Source organism: Myxine glutinosa, chromosome 5, assembly GCF_964187855.1.
Source record: "Myxine glutinosa chromosome 5, kmMyxGlut1.1, whole genome shotgun sequence".
Taxonomy (NCBI): domain Eukaryota; kingdom Metazoa; phylum Chordata; class Myxini; order Myxiniformes; family Myxinidae; genus Myxine; species Myxine glutinosa.
In genome coordinates, this window is record NC_136265.1 from 44,749,482 (window position 1) to 44,764,996 (window position 15,515).

The window sequence follows — 15,515 nt, forward strand, 5'->3', positions numbered from 1 at the left end:
CCTAACTCTTAAACTACCCTCCCCGGGTATTCGTGATGGGGTCCATCCTCCCCATACACACCTTCGCACCATCCACTCCACTCCACAGTTTTCACCATACTCACTCCACACCATCCATTCCATACTCCATATATTCCATACTCCATGTATTCCACACAACCATTCTCACCTGTATTGGCACACCTGTGCAATCACTCCTACTGGTGCTTCCTGCCCCCTCCTTCCTCCCAGGCTCATTTGCTCAACACAACACTCAATCACCATTACTCACTCATACACTGCTCCATACACCCGTGCACTTGCACACCTGTGCAATCACATCTGGTGCCACCTGCACCCTCCTTCCTCCCAGGCTTCTTCAATCATTCCATACAATGCACAACCACAATTGTTCCTCATGCACTGCTCCATACACTTCCACGCTCAATACAACTCACCATCACCTCACACTTTTCACAATACACTTCCGAATACACTTCCAATTCTCAAACACACGGCATCATCTGATCTACCTGGTTTCCCTCTAACTTGGTGCTCCCCATCTTCCCTTTAAAGTTTAAACTAAGCACATCCCACGTCATTAACAACCATTCTAACCTCTCTATGTCCCCGACTACCTGTCCAATGTTGCTACTTAAATCTACAGTTACCTATGGTCATCTTCTCTAGATCCCTGTCATTTTATCCTAACCCTCCCGGGCTAGTTTTCACTGCCAAACCCCATAGCTATTGCTCATGTGCCCCGTGTGAGGGATGGCAGAGTTGCCATCCCACCACATCGGGCATCCTCTACTATCAATTTTGCTATCAAATTCCAACCAATCAAAAATTTGCCAATCACTGCCAATCCTTCTACCAATCCTTTGCCAATCATCAAATTTTTGCCAATCACTTCTGCCAATCCTTCTCACTATTCCAAATTTCGGATCAAAACACTATCATCATCACAGTCCGCTATAGCTGAGCCTCGGTGCGTCGTTACATCATTAAAACTCGGCTTCGCAAAGCCGAGCAATGAATGCGGGTGGTTTGGTCGCCTGCAGGTTGAATCCGTCCGGCATTCGGTTCAAGGGAGGCGGTTTGGTCGGGCCGAGATTCCACGCACCATCTCAGCGCGGCACCTTCCGGTCCCCGGCCCGATGGCTCAATCTCGCCCGGTCGGAACGCCGCCCCCACAAGGGGGCGCCATTCCGATCCCTCTTATCTGTCCTTGAACCGGACCGGTCGCCTTGCCCGACAAGGCCCGGACTCGACCGTGCTGAGCGAGGCCCGGCACGGATCGCGCACGGCGGTCCCTTGGAAACCGCCGTGGTTACGATCCCCGCTGGTTCCCGCTGCGCACAAAGCCCGGCACGAACCGAGCGAGCGCTTGCTTCGGCTAAAAGTCGATCTAACCGCTGCTCCGTTTAACGTCGATGCCTTACTCGCATGCTCACATGCATACGTGACCCTTTTCACACTCACAAAACCCAGCGTCTCGGCGCCTCCAGTGCATCCGACACACTCCGTCCATTCCACCACCGCACTCCCTGTTACACACCTTTCTCGTGCATCCTCTTGTGCACACTCGCTGTTCGCACACTTCCTTAACACACCTCGCGCACCGTCTTGCGCACTCTCCCCGTTCGCACACTTCCTTAACACACCTCGCGCACCGTCTTGCGCACTCTCCCCCGTTACGTCCTCCGTAACACTCACCATTGGCGTGCACTCTTGCATCCACCCACTAACGCGCTCCGATGTGCCCTCCTGCACACGCGCCACCACTAACTCAGGTGTACCCTCTCGCACACGTTCGACCATTCCAGGTGTGCATTCTCGCACCCGCTCCACCACCAACTCACTCTCCGTGTCACACTCAGTACACTCTGTTTCACACAGACCCTCTGACGTGCATTCGCTCTCGCACTCGGTATCACTCCCATACTTTATAACACGCTCATTCCCCGATGCACACTTTTTTTTCACAAGCGCGCCATTCTTTCGTACACCACGCCCCTCGGACCTCCCACAAACGCCCGGGTGCCATATTGACCCCAATTGCGCGACAATTCTCTTCGCGCCGAACACTCTGCCGAAAAACCTCTTAGCACCATACACAGCACGACTCACCTTTGGGATCCTCTTCTCCACGCGCACCTGCAAATCTTTATAAGGATTAGCAAGTACGACATCAGGATGTGAACTTAGACTTTGTGCACAATCCATTTGTCCCTCCAACTGGTGCTTTTTAAATTCTGCCGTCTCTACAAGCCCGATTTTAACTATTCCTTTTTCTTTAACGACCGTTGGCTTTAATAAAATTCCCTCTACCTCAGCGGTCGCCGGCTGCCCCATACCCTGGGTCGCGATCTCTATACCCGTCATTTTACCCGCGCTTTTCTCCGCTTCGCTCAACCAGCGCTTTTCGACCCGCTTTACCTCGTCGTGCCCCCTTGGGACCCTCTCGCCCATCCTGCGATCCATGGTCTCCCCACATTCGTCTATTTTTGCCATTAATTGGTCCATAAAAAATCGCATGTACCCTGGTATCTCGGGCTCGGCTGCCGCAACCACGTGCGAAGTGCCGCCATTTTGTGCACCTGATACCCCCACAACCCAATGTGTATTGCGCTCCTCCATTACTCCCAAATCCTCCCCGGGGTCCTGGGTCGACTCTAAACCCTCTAACTTTTCTCCCACCGGCATCCGGTCGCCTTGATTATCCATGGCGCGATTTCAAATTTGGATGTTAAAACTAAATTTTGGCCGCTCCAAATTTTGACCCAAATTTTTTTTTTTTTTTTTTTAGATGTTAAAAAATTTGTTTCGGGCCTCGAATCCCACTACTCCTGACACCAATTGTTGCGGCCAATAATACAATTGGTGTCCAAAATTTGGGCTAAATAAATTTAGTCCCAGGTTCCAGATCCCACTCCTGACACCAAATGTTACGGAACTCAACGTCGGCCTCTGTTCCCCTTATCGAGGGGGGATTAATCCCCTCGTCTATGACTGACCGACGTGGTCCCGGGGGTATGACGTCACGCCCGGTCGGCGCTGGGTAGGGTATTAGGCCTAACCGTCCTATGACCTAAATACCAGTGCCTCTCGGTACGCGAGGAAATACTCCGGCTCACGCCGCAGTTCGCTTCGCTCGGCGTAACCAATCTATTACGCTGCGGCCGTGAGCGGGAGTATTTCCTCGCGTACCGAGAGGCGCTGGTATTTAGGTCATAGGACGGTTGGGCCTAATACCCTACCCAGCGCCGACCGGGCGTGACGTCATACCCCCGGGACCACGTCGGTCAGTCATAGACGAGGGGATTAATCCCCCCTCGATAAGGGGAACAGAGGCCGACGTTGGGTTCCGTAACAATTGGTGTCAGGAGTTGGGATCTGGAACCTGGGACTAAATTTATTTAGCCCAAATTTTGGACACCAATTGTACTATTGGCCGCAACAATATGTTTTACTGCGATATGTTATTACTCCTGGTGCTTACGGCTCACCCTGTAGAATGTAGTCATGTAGATTGGAAGGACTGATAAAGGAATTTTAGAAAAGTTCACAAGTAAACAATTTACAAAAGCAAATTATGATCTGACACTTTTATGAATGAATGAACAGCTGAAACAAAACTGGACTCAAGGTCGACGCAACACTTCCACAAATTGGAGAAAAGGGGGATTAAGAATTGGAGCTGATGGTGTGAGAGCAATAGTAGTGCTGAGAGGGATTATATAATAACATGAGCCAAGATCCAAGCACAACGACTTGTAATTATAATCATTCGCAACCCTGGAGGACTTGATACCGGAAATGATGTCATCGGCGGTGCCGAATTTATTATTGGATATCTTTATGCAATGCACCAAAATTCAACAAAATACATTTTTAAATACTCAAATGGTTAATAAATCGTCGTGTTCATTAGGCGGATGCAGCGATCAGTGAACTTTGCGAAAACACCGTTATAATCAAGAGAAAGTGACGCACTTCCGCTTTGTGGGGCCCAGTTGGAAATACTCCTGAGCTTAACGTGTTCGATCTGCTCTTCTTCTTTTTTTTACTATTTCTGTATCTGTTTCGCGGTTCCGGTATATTTTTCCCTTTTTAAACCTGACGTTGCTCTCTTGATCGGACGACCTCGAGGTACGAATTGCGAGTCCGGGGTGCATAATAGACGTTTCTTTCTCTCGAGGCTGAGTTCCGATCTTTTCTTTTTCCCGTTGCGATTTAATCTTTGCCTTTGTACGTTTTAAGTGTTCGCTTCACTCGATGCGCTTCCGTCGTTGTTCCTTTAGCATGGTGGCGCGTACTTTATTTTCGGCTTTCCCTCTAATTTCGTTTCGTGTATGGTTGCCATGACGGTGTAGTTGGTGACAGTGTTGCTGTTTATTGACTTTTTATTTTTACCTATCGTATTTTTGTTTCCCCACATCTATAGGACGTACGTTCGTCATTTGTTTGACGTTGCTCTGACGCACATCGATCCGTTAAAAAATAAATTGCAAATTTTATTGTGACGGAAGGAGAAGCTCAAAAAAAAAATCAGGTAGTGCTTCCGTTTTTAACGGTAGACCCGTGTCCAGCTTTTTTGAATATATTTTTTGACTCGACTTGAGATTTCGTTTTGTCGCATTTTACTTGGATTCGGTTCACATTTAATCCGCTGTTGATCTTCGTGCGTTTGTAATATGTTACGTTTGTTTTGATCGAATGACGGTACTTCCGAAACTGGTCATGAAGAAGTTCCACATGACGTGGTGTTTGATTCTGCTTTATAGTTTATGTCGCTATTCATGGTTATTTGGCGTCGCATTGCGTGTTGGAAGTGGACGTATCACCCCTAGCAACGGGCGCCATTTTCTGGCTCGTCACTTGCCAGTTGCACCTCATCTGCCCAGGCGCATCCGATAGCCCAGGCTACCACACTTTGATATTTGTGTTGATCTTTGTGTTCACAGGTGCGATGGAGGCTCTTCGTGCTGCCTGCGGTGCAGGTGCATCACTGGAATCGAGGGAGCAACTCTTAGCGTCAGAACAAAATGAACGAGGTTATGGAATTGTCCTTCAATTTTTAAATAAAATAACTCTTTAACTGTGCCTTTTCCCCATGGTTAAGGAAGATGGGAATGTCATCAAGTTGCAATTACTGCTTAATGGTGCATTTTAAACTACAACGGCACTAGGTAGAGCGCAAACCTCCGCCAGGCTGAACAGTTTACGTTTTGAATCCCACTGATAGGCCGGATCTGGATTCGGGCCTGAACCAAAATCGAATCGATTAGTCCTTGTCACACACACAACCTCTCCACCAAGTTTCGTCCAAATCCATCCATAACTTTGAGATATCCTGCTATGTATCATTTTTAGGTCCAATCTCCGAATGGTGAAGAATCACTTTTAAAAAATTCTAGTAGCCGGATCCGAATCCGGGTCTTCACCAAATCTAATCATTTCGTCCTTGTCACATACGCTACATCTCTGCCAAATTTTGTCCGAATCCGTCCACAACCTTTTGAGATATTATGTTCACAGACAGATAAACAAGGGTGAAAACAACTTCCGTCCACCTTTGGTGGCGGAGGTAATTTTTGAAGTGAAATGAATAACCCAATAATTGTCAATTATACGCGTTCTACTTCTGGATATTCTTCTTGAACTTCGTCTTTTTCTGGATCTTGAGCTTCTTCCAGCACAAGGATGAGCCTGGTGTTGGCTTAGCAGTTAGGGTGCTGGTTTGGGATCCTAGGATACTGAGTTCGAATCCCGGTCGATCATTGAACCAACGCCAGGGGGGTTGACTCAGCCCGTCATCCTTCCGAGTTCGGCAAATTGAGTACCAGCTTGCTGGGATGAATGTGCCGGTGTGTGCCCAGGCTAGAGGCGAGTGTGCGTACATCGAGGTTACCCTGTCAGCCTGTCAGTCCATAAGTGTAGTAATTGTCAGTTTTTAAAATTAGACTTTTGTTCACAATCGATTTAATAATGTTGTGAAATATTAGTCGGCAGCGCATTCTCTTTTAACCGTCACGGACTTATTACCTGCAGGTGATTTGAACACTCAGGATCGCATCTGTGTTTTTCCTGTGGAATATGTGCTGAGCGACAGCTGCGAGGAAGTCATTCGGCTTGATATCGATCCGATTAAGGTGGAGGAAGGCGTAACTTATCCTTTTCAAACTGGTAAGGAAAATTCTTCTGCGTTGCTCTTTATTTAGTCTTTCTTGTAGAGCCAACGAACAAGTCATTTCGATGTACTATTTCCGCACAACAGATGGGGAGGATTAGATGTAGAACAGCAGCAACAACAACAACAACAACTACACCTCCGATAACATGATTGTTTCGGAAAAAGGAAAAAACTTGGGCAGTGTATAAGCAACAGAGCTGTTCGTTGCCTGAAGGCCAAAAGCCTGAGGCCTTAAGGTTTGTGACAGCTATCGGCTGCAACCTTTCAATATGTGTTTGATGATCCTTGCTTTACACTGAAGGGAAAAGTTGTAGGCTAGGCATAACGATTGTCAATACTGTATAACGCTTCCGCTGATGACTTGGGCCTAACCAAGCAGAAACATGGCGGCCGTATTATTTTTTCCAGGTTACAGTTGTGGATGGAGTCAGGCCAGCTGTCCAGCCAATATGTGTGAGGCAGTCCTTTGATTCTCATTCTCATTCAAATCCACCCACCGCTTTACTAATACTGTGCATACATACATACATACATACATACATACATACATACTACATTGTCCATACACACCTAGATTGCAATTTTGCGTCGAGCGTTTACTCCAACTCGTGCGTGCATAGGTGGCCTTTCAGTAAGATGAGTAGTCCGAGGTGGAATTTGACACGATATGGAGCCAATTACAATACCCTTTTCCCCCTGGCCTTTTCAATAAACATGGGGCAATAAAATAAAATAAATAATATAAAATAAATAAATAAATAATAAATAAAAACCAATAAATAAATAAAACACATTGGTGTTGTAACTTCTGAGTCCCGGTAATGCCATATTTGTGACGTTTTTTGTCTGCACACAGTGGGGCAATAGAGAAGAAATTTCCTACCCCTCACCCCTCCCCCTCATGGATGCCAATGCTACGGGGATTGTCCACACTTTACCCCATAATTTCTGAGCGTCAAGTGAGGAAACGTCACGTACCATTTGTCGTCGGTATTGCTCCGGCGGGGTCAGGTTTGAAGCGGCGACCCCCCAGACTCAGAGCAGACCCTCTACCAAAGTCTTTCCTCCAATCAGGATATTTGATTTGTGGGAAATGTTCTGTTGAGCTGCGTCCTGTATGTACTTGTCTTGCCACAAACCACTCACTGGTTCCTCAGAAGTCTCAACTTAGTTTTGTGTGTAATCTAAACAGTTAATTGACTTTATAAACTCACTTGGTCTGCATTGTTGTTTCCAATTGCCCAAGAGATTAATGTTCATGTCTCCGTCGACGAAGCCGCAGGAGGCATTATGTTTTCAGGTTGTCCGTCCGTCCGTCCGTCCGTCCGTGATAGGTTTTCGTTGCCGCGATAACTTCAGAACAGCTAAAGGGATCTTAGTCAAACTTGGTGCAGGTGTGTATAATGAGGTAAAGATGAACCGATTAGATTTTGGAGTCAAAAGGTCAAATGGCAGACATCCTGTCCGGTAAAGATCATGTTACCGTAATAACTTGTGAACCAGTGATGGGATTTTACCCAAACGTTTTGGCATCAAAGGTGAGGAGTGAGGTGGTTTTGTGATTTTGGTGAGGTCAGAGGTCATTTCAGGTAGAAATGTGATACTTGAAAACAGCTGCATGGATTTAAATCAAACTTGGTACAGGTATGTATGATGATGTAATAATGTGTGTGGAGGCATATTGGTCGACGTCACGATTTTTCAGTGAATTCAGAATGCTGTGACTTGCCATGTGACCAATTACCTCTGCCAGTAACTCTCCTCTGTGAGCCAAGCTGAGATTATGATGAGCTCAAACGGCACAGCCAAGATACCCATAAAGTTGTTGTTGGCATTTTAAAGTAATGAATAAGTAGTAGTCCGGCTACAAGATAGCCATAAAGTAATGAATAAAAATATTAATTGACGTTTTGCTTTTTCATACAGATGAGCCGATGGCTGAGATTGAAGTTTTTGTTCCTCCTGATCAAGATGTGCCAAGTCCCAGCTGCGAAGAAGTCATTGAGCCTTTTGACAAAGCGGAGTGCGGAGGGGTTAGTTCTTTTTTCCAAACCGGTGAGTGCATGTGGTTCTGTGGTTAATACAGTGGACTCTTGCCAATTTGAATATGTGCCACTTCAAATTCGACCAAAGAGCTACTCTAGGCCACGGTAAAAAAAAAAAATTGAATTGGCTCGGGAGAAGGCAGGGGAGGGGGGGTTATTCGGTGATCAGGTCATGTTTTAATCCGTCCTGTGAGCACGATTGTATCTCAAAAATATGTGCATGGGTTATGACAAAACTTGGTGGACAGGTTTGGTGTGTGACTATGATGAATCGATTATATTCTGTGGTTGCTCAGTTGTGGAATTGTGTTGCTCGGTGATGTTCTATCCTGTGGCATTTTGAAGCAACCAATTTTTTTTTCTTCTATTTTTCTTGTGGGTGCCTAAAACACTTCCCTACACCGTCTAGGGAAAATATTACACACACACACACACACACACACACACACACACACACACACACACACACACACACACACACGTGGACGAACTACAAAGGCTCAGGTACTTTCAGTTGTTTTTTGCCTAAAACACTCCACGACACTCACTGATGAACTTCTGAAAGTTTGACGAAGATCTGTTCAGCCGTCTGAGAAAAATGGCAACACACATACACAGACGCACAGACAAACGGGGCTCGTGGAGGAGCTAAGAACACAGAACAGATGAGGACGTAATAGAAGGAAAAGAAAGTGCGTTGGGGGAAGGGAAGACGTGTCAACAAGAAGGTTCAGGGACAAAAATAGAGGGAGACTTGGAGTAACTAGAACTGCACTAGGGAGGGCACATACCTCTGCCAGGCTGGACAGTTTACGTTTTGTATCCCATTGACAGCCTGGATCCGGATTCGGAATATTCACCAAAATATAATAAATTAGTCCGTGTCACACACCCAAGCTGTCCACCAAGTTTTGTCCAAATCCGTCCACAACGTTTTGAGATATCCTGCTCACAGACAAACAGGGGTGAATGCATAACCTCTGTCTGCCGTCGGTGGCGGAGGTAATAAGGAGCGTGTGGAAGAATGGACGTAAGAGAGCGAATAAGCTGCATGCAGGCACCAATTCTCAATCACATAAATGGAAGGAAACACCGGGAAAGAGGCAGAAATAGAACACAAAGGGGGGGAAAAATTTCGAAGAGGAAGCTGAGGGAGCAAGGAGAAACCTGATAGCCTGGAAACCCGGAAATAGTTCATCTTGGGAGGGGGGTGGGGGAGGTTAATGAAGGCAAAGGAGAATAGCTTTCTGGTTATTTATGAAATATTAGTACTTTTTTCAATGACCATTTTTATGGCTTGAACCGTTTAATTGCCTTGTGTTTGGACATTTATTTTATTCCAGCTGTTCCTTTAAAGGTGATATTTAATGGATGTCAACATGTTTAAATTTTCACAGCTCTGTTCCCATGCTCGTGTGCACAGAGTTGGAAGTGCAGTTGGACTGTCCTCGGAGCAGCAACGCAGAGAACGATCCGAATGCTACCGATGGCGTTCAAAGCTGCCATCTTTACTGTAAGCCCACGGAGGGGCAGCCGACGCAGACCGTATTGATCTTGGTCAAAGACTCGCAGGCCGCAGGCGGACGAGAGTCCAACATGCTGAACGTGATTTCGAAGTACAGGTCACGCTGGCGGGCTCGTGGTGAACTCCACCACAAAATGAGAACGACCAGGAAAAGAGAGAATTACTCCATGCGCAAAAAAACATTCGAGTGCAAAGAGTGCAGAAAAGTTTTCATTTACCAGTCGCACTTCGTGAAACACATGAAAGGCCATAACGGTAAAAAACCGTTTGAGTGCAAACTGTGTTTCAAGGGTTTTCTACACAAATCCAGCCTCAAGTTTCACGTGGAAAATCACACCGGCGATTACAGCTCCAGACCGTACACGTGCGCAAAATGTGGCAAGGCCTTTCCCAACAAATCGAGCATGAACATCCACATGCGGTACCACACGGGCGAAAGGCCTTTCAAGTGCCAGGAATGCAAAAAGACGTTCCACGAGAAATCCAGTATGTTGAAGCACTCTTTGTGCCACACCGGTGAAAAACCTTTCTGCTGCAAGCTGTGCGGAAAAGGATTCACGTACAAGCCCGGCCTCGAGACGCACATGGAGCATCACACCGGTGAATACCGCTCGAGGCCGCACAAGTGCGCGTACTGCAACAAGTCGTTCCTGAAGAAATCGGTGCTGGTCTTGCACATGAGATTTCACACCGGGGAAAAACCGTTTGAATGCGGCAATTGCGGAAAGAGGTTCGCGCGCAATTACCATTTGGCGCTCCACAGTGAGGTCCACAAGGAGAAACGTGAAAGAACCTTTACGTGTAAGGAATGCGGTAAAGGTTACATGACCAAATCGACCCTCAGGCACCATCTCACGTGTCACGTCGTCGGCGAGAACGCGAGGCCTTACAAATGCACCGACTGCGACAAAGCCTTTCGAGAGAGAACGGCCTTGAAAGAGCATCAGAGGATCCACACCGGTGAAAAACCTTTCAAATGCCAATATTGCAACAGGGCCTTCAATAGGAGTACGAATCTCGAAAGCCATCGGCGAAGGTTGCACACGGGTGAAGGTCGATTTCAACAGAAATCCAACAAACACGACAGGCCTTACAAATGCGACAAGTGCACCAAGACGTACACCTCGAAAGCACGTCTGATACGTCATCAGAACCTAAACGTGTGCGAACGACCGCGGTACGAATGCATCGAATGCGGCAAGATGTACCTCCAGAAACTGGGCCTGGTTGAGCACATCAGGTCTCACACCGGCGAGAAGCCGTTCGAGTGCGCAAAGTGCGGCAAATGCTTCGCCCGCAAGACCATCCTCAACATCCACCAGGCGTGCCATTCGGGTGTAAAACCGCACGAATGCACCGTATGCGGCAAAGGCTTCAGTCGTAAAAACGGCCTGAAAAAGCATCTGAAGATCCACAGCAGGATTTTTCGTGCAATCGAACTCGGTAAGGTCGATGGATATGAAGAAAGCGACTAAACTTTAACATTGATTTTTTTGTTGTTGTTGTTGTTGTGTCAGAATTTCAGTCATAAAGAACAGTTTGTGTTTATTGAACCAGATAATATCTGAAATTTTAATATTACGTGAGCGTAATTTGGGACGAAAGAATATCTTGCTGGGCGGAAGCGAGTGAAACCAAAGCATCCACGCACTGTTTTGATGTACGAGGTACAGCTGCGTATCTAGTTCCTCTTCCTGGCCTACAAGTGGCATCCGTTTTCAACCTCGTCGATTATAGTTGAACGCGATGAGCTTCAAGTTTGCAGCGGTAAAATCATGCGCCGTTCACTTTGAAAGAGCCGTGCTCTGTGGACGATCGATGTTGATAAAATAGAAAATCCCAACGCACTTGGGGTTGAGGTGTTCCCGTCCTGAACCCCTGGCTCATGACAGGAGGACCCAACTTCAAATCCCATATACCGTCACCGCCGTGTGATCGTCTCCTAACGTCCTTTGTGTCAATGGTAAGGTATATCAATCCTTTTGACCTACATATGATTTGTGTGAAAGCTCCCATAGGGTATCATGAATTTTTTGCAGCGCATTTTCGGAATTTCGTGTGATTTGTAATTAATTCAAGGAATGTTGGTGCAAAAAAAAAAAATGGTCTAAGGCCACATCAGTGTGACTTGCAAGAACATTAAAGGACAGTAAACAATGGTCTTGCAGGATACCCTGGACCTACAGATATGCACCCTAACATCTGGCCTTTCTATCCTTGGTTCAAATGTCCACCCAGCTTAAAATGTCGTACTGATGTTCACACGAAGGGCGAGTCATCAGTGTGGGTGGTGTACGTTTGAAGTATGTTAAGCCGAAGGACCCCTTTGACAGCACCGGTCATGGGTGGGCGTCAAAGATCCCATGGCATCGTTCGCAAATTATCGTTCCTTTGTGTTCTATTTCTTCTTCTTTCCCAGTTTTACCCAGAATTGGCGAATTATCGCCGGCAACCTGAACAGGTTGGAGATTCCGCCCAAATCCCCTTCCTTCCGAACATCCCGGCCTGCCGGGCCGTGAAAAGACTTGTCAGGAAAACATTCCCCGGCCGACCCCACAAGGCTTTACCAATTGCGGCCCTGGAAGAAATCATGGTGGACAACAAGGACGTGTGATTCAAACCCGGGATCTGAGCATCACGGGTGAGAAAACAGACAAAACCAACGGTTTTGTTGAAATTGTACTTTTGGTCCATATTATATGCCTAGCTGTGTGTGTGCTTTAAGCGAGAATTGTGAATATTCTTGGATAATGAAAATTACCATAACCTGTTGATCCGATGTATGTGTCTTGCGATGTGAGAGGCTGGTTCTTGTTTCCCCAAAACGCATCAAATGCTCACGGGTCGGTAAGTGTGCGTTTGCTCACCTTTAGTGCTGTCATTTACCATTGTGAATCCTCATTACAATATGTGTTTGTGTGCTCCTTTGTTTATCTAACATTGCTTTGTGGAGTAGTTTAACCACCTCTATTACGTCAACCAAAGCGGGTCCTTGTTCACCCTTCCGCGTCTTCTTGAGTAAGAGATGATTTTATCACGTTGAGTGAAACACTCGGTTGTAGTGTTGTAGGTTCTTTAAAAACTTTTTTTTGCTCCTCGTCAATGTTAAGATGTATCGGTTTTTTTTGTTTTTTATTTCTTGTTTTTTCTTCAAAAATCTCGACTTATTGTTTCTGCAGTGTTTGCCTTCCAGCATAAAGTCCAAACCGTTGTTTGTGTTTTTTGTTTTGTTTTATTCAGAGACTGGCACTCCTTGGTTATTTGTAATAACACAAAAACCCACCGCACGTTTTACGCTTTTCTCAAAATTTACTTTCCTCTTTTTGTATCGGCATCGAGGCTCCTGGAAGGTTCGTTTTTAATGACCTTGTGGTGTCAATAGGCTGCTAGGTTTCATTTTAAACCCCCTTCATCGGTAACCTTTAAATTGTTAAAACAGCAGTACAGTACTGACATTTCCATTGGCGTGCCAGCCCAAGAGTTGCCCTTGACATCACACATTGAGGTGGTGGTTTTTTTCATTGTTATGCCTCTGCCGCCAAAGTTTCCGGAGGCGTTATGTTTTCAGGTTGTTCGTCCGTCCGTCCATCCTGATAGGTTTTCGTTACTGCGATAACTTGAGAACGACTGACGGGATCTTCGGCAAACTTTGTGCTGGTATGTATAATGAGATAAAGATGAACTGATTATATTTTGGGGTCAAGAGGTCAAAGGTCATGTTAAGTAAAAATCCTGTCACCGCGATAACTTGTGAACCAGTGATGGGATTCTTACCAAAGTTGGGACAAGTATGTATTGTTACGCGTTACCTCCCCAAACTCCGGTTACGGTGCCCCTCAAAGTCTCGAGAGGGAACACGGCAGAAAGATTTGTTATTCTGAGTGTTCTAATAAACCATGGTAAAACCACACCAATGCAATTGTGTAGAACAAAATCAGTAATTGTATTAAGAACTCTCACATAGACAATAATAACACCACGAAAGTACCATGAAAATATCATTTGCATCTCATGAACAATACATATGATGGTCCCATCATGCTCTCAAAGCAATAAACTCACGATCCGCCAAACATGAGTGGAATGCAACAATCCCAAAGTCCGTGCACGAATCCCCACACTGGGCAAAGGTCGAAGTCGTGCAGAACGACAAGAACAACAGGCAGTTATCGGCGCGGCTGCGGACAAGAAGTTGCGAGGTGAGAGGTCGGAAAATGGCGGCGCGGGGTAACGATCCCCCAAAACGTGAGTGCAGTCCATGCCCCACATCCACCAACGATTAAGCCTATATGGAAACCAACGGCGATCTACGATGATGTTGACATGGGAATCCCCAACGACAAAACAAGATGCACCAGGCAGACGGCCTCTTCGAGGGAAAATGGCGGATCGGCCTGTAATGGAGGCGCTTGCTTTCCCGCCAACAATAGTTCACGCTTGGTATCAAAACCCGAGACGCAGGTTTAATTGTAATCGCAATATTGGATGATGTCGCGGGCAATCCCTTTCACGGGAAGCCTCAATTCATTCGCGACCAATATCGAGGAAGTCCGCTCGCAGCCTCGATGCAACTCACGGCTCTTTTCCCCGCCGATTTTCCTCCTCTTCTGGTTTCTTTTTCCCTTTTTCTTTTTCTTCCACAAACAATTATTTTTCCTTTTACTAAAGTCATCTCCATTTCACACAGAAATCTTAACAATTTCTTCTTTTTTTTTTCTTTTTTTTCTTTTGTATACAAGATCGAGGCTCGTGAAAGAGAACATTAATCACACAAAAAGTCAAACCGACACATGAAACAAAATAAGGGGAGCAGTAGACAAGATGGGGAGAGAGGGGCAAGGACACAAACACAACATTTGAGAGCATGGACATCGAGAGAACTGTGGGAGGGAGAGGGCTTGGGGGGAGGTGGGAGGGGTATAAAACATATGGACACTGCAAGGACTTCCAGGAAAGGAGTCGGAATTTCGAAAAAGTGTATCTGGGGTGAATTAGCGGGGGTAGAAAAGACAAAGGTTTTGGATGGGGGAAGATAAGAGATGGTGGTGAACAGCTGTTTTAAAGACCTGGAGGGAGGAGTGGGATTGAAGGGAGTGGGGGAGTTTGTTCCAGAGGTGGGAGAAAAGGGGAATGAAAGAGTGAAGGTGAGCAGAGAGTCTTGATTTTGGCAGTTTAACCATAAGAGGGTTGCTGGCAGATCTTGTGCGACCTGTAGGAATATTTGGGGGACAGAGCACAGAGAGAGCTGGGGGAGCAAGGCCGGAGAGGAGTTGGTAGAAGACAGAAAGACCACCAACCTGCCTGCGGTGAGTGAGTGAAAGGCCCTCTGAGTTGGCTTCATCGCAGGAGATTCCAATGATTCTGAAAGCTTTGGCTTCAACAGCATGAAGCCGAGCTAGGTGTGAGAGAGGAGCACCAGTCCAGAGGGGAGAACAGTATTCCATTGAGCTGCGGATGAAAGCCTTGTTTGTGGTGAGGAGCTCAGGTGTGCCTCGGAAGGACTTCGCACGATGGAGGATGCCCAGTCCGCGACTGGCTTTGGAGGCCAGCTTGGAAATGTGGTTTTCCCAAGAAAGATCATGGCAGATAGTGAGACAAAAAAGCTTGAGCGACAGAACTTCTTGGAGAGGATTGTTGAGAATGTAGATGGGAGGGTTTTCCAGTCGGTATTTTCGGAGAGACATAGTGAGAGTGTGAGATTTGTCAGGATTTGAAAGACATGTTACACTTGTATGCCCAGTCTGTGGATTTTTTTCCAGGTCTGCAG

At 46.4% G+C, this 15,515-nt stretch overlaps 1 protein-coding gene across 1 annotated transcript in view; it reads left to right on the top strand.

Annotated features, from left to right (window-relative positions):
* Positions 1 to 12,356, top strand: part of LOC137427582 (uncharacterized) — a 168,817-nt gene extending 156,461 nt beyond the window's left edge. Inside the window, exons 7-12 of the mRNA XM_078777284.1 lie at positions 4,757 to 5,039; positions 6,037 to 6,171; positions 6,587 to 6,631; positions 8,105 to 8,233; positions 9,647 to 11,191; positions 12,168 to 12,356. Of these exons, the coding sequence (XP_078633410.1) occupies positions 4,757 to 5,039; positions 6,037 to 6,171; positions 6,587 to 6,631; positions 8,105 to 8,233; positions 9,647 to 11,191; positions 12,168 to 12,205 (2,175 nt within the window). The 3' untranslated portion in view covers positions 12,206 to 12,356. The remainder of the gene's footprint in view (positions 1 to 4,756; positions 5,040 to 6,036; positions 6,172 to 6,586; positions 6,632 to 8,104; positions 8,234 to 9,646; positions 11,192 to 12,167) is intronic.
* Positions 12,357 to 15,515: the final 3,159 nt, after the last annotated feature.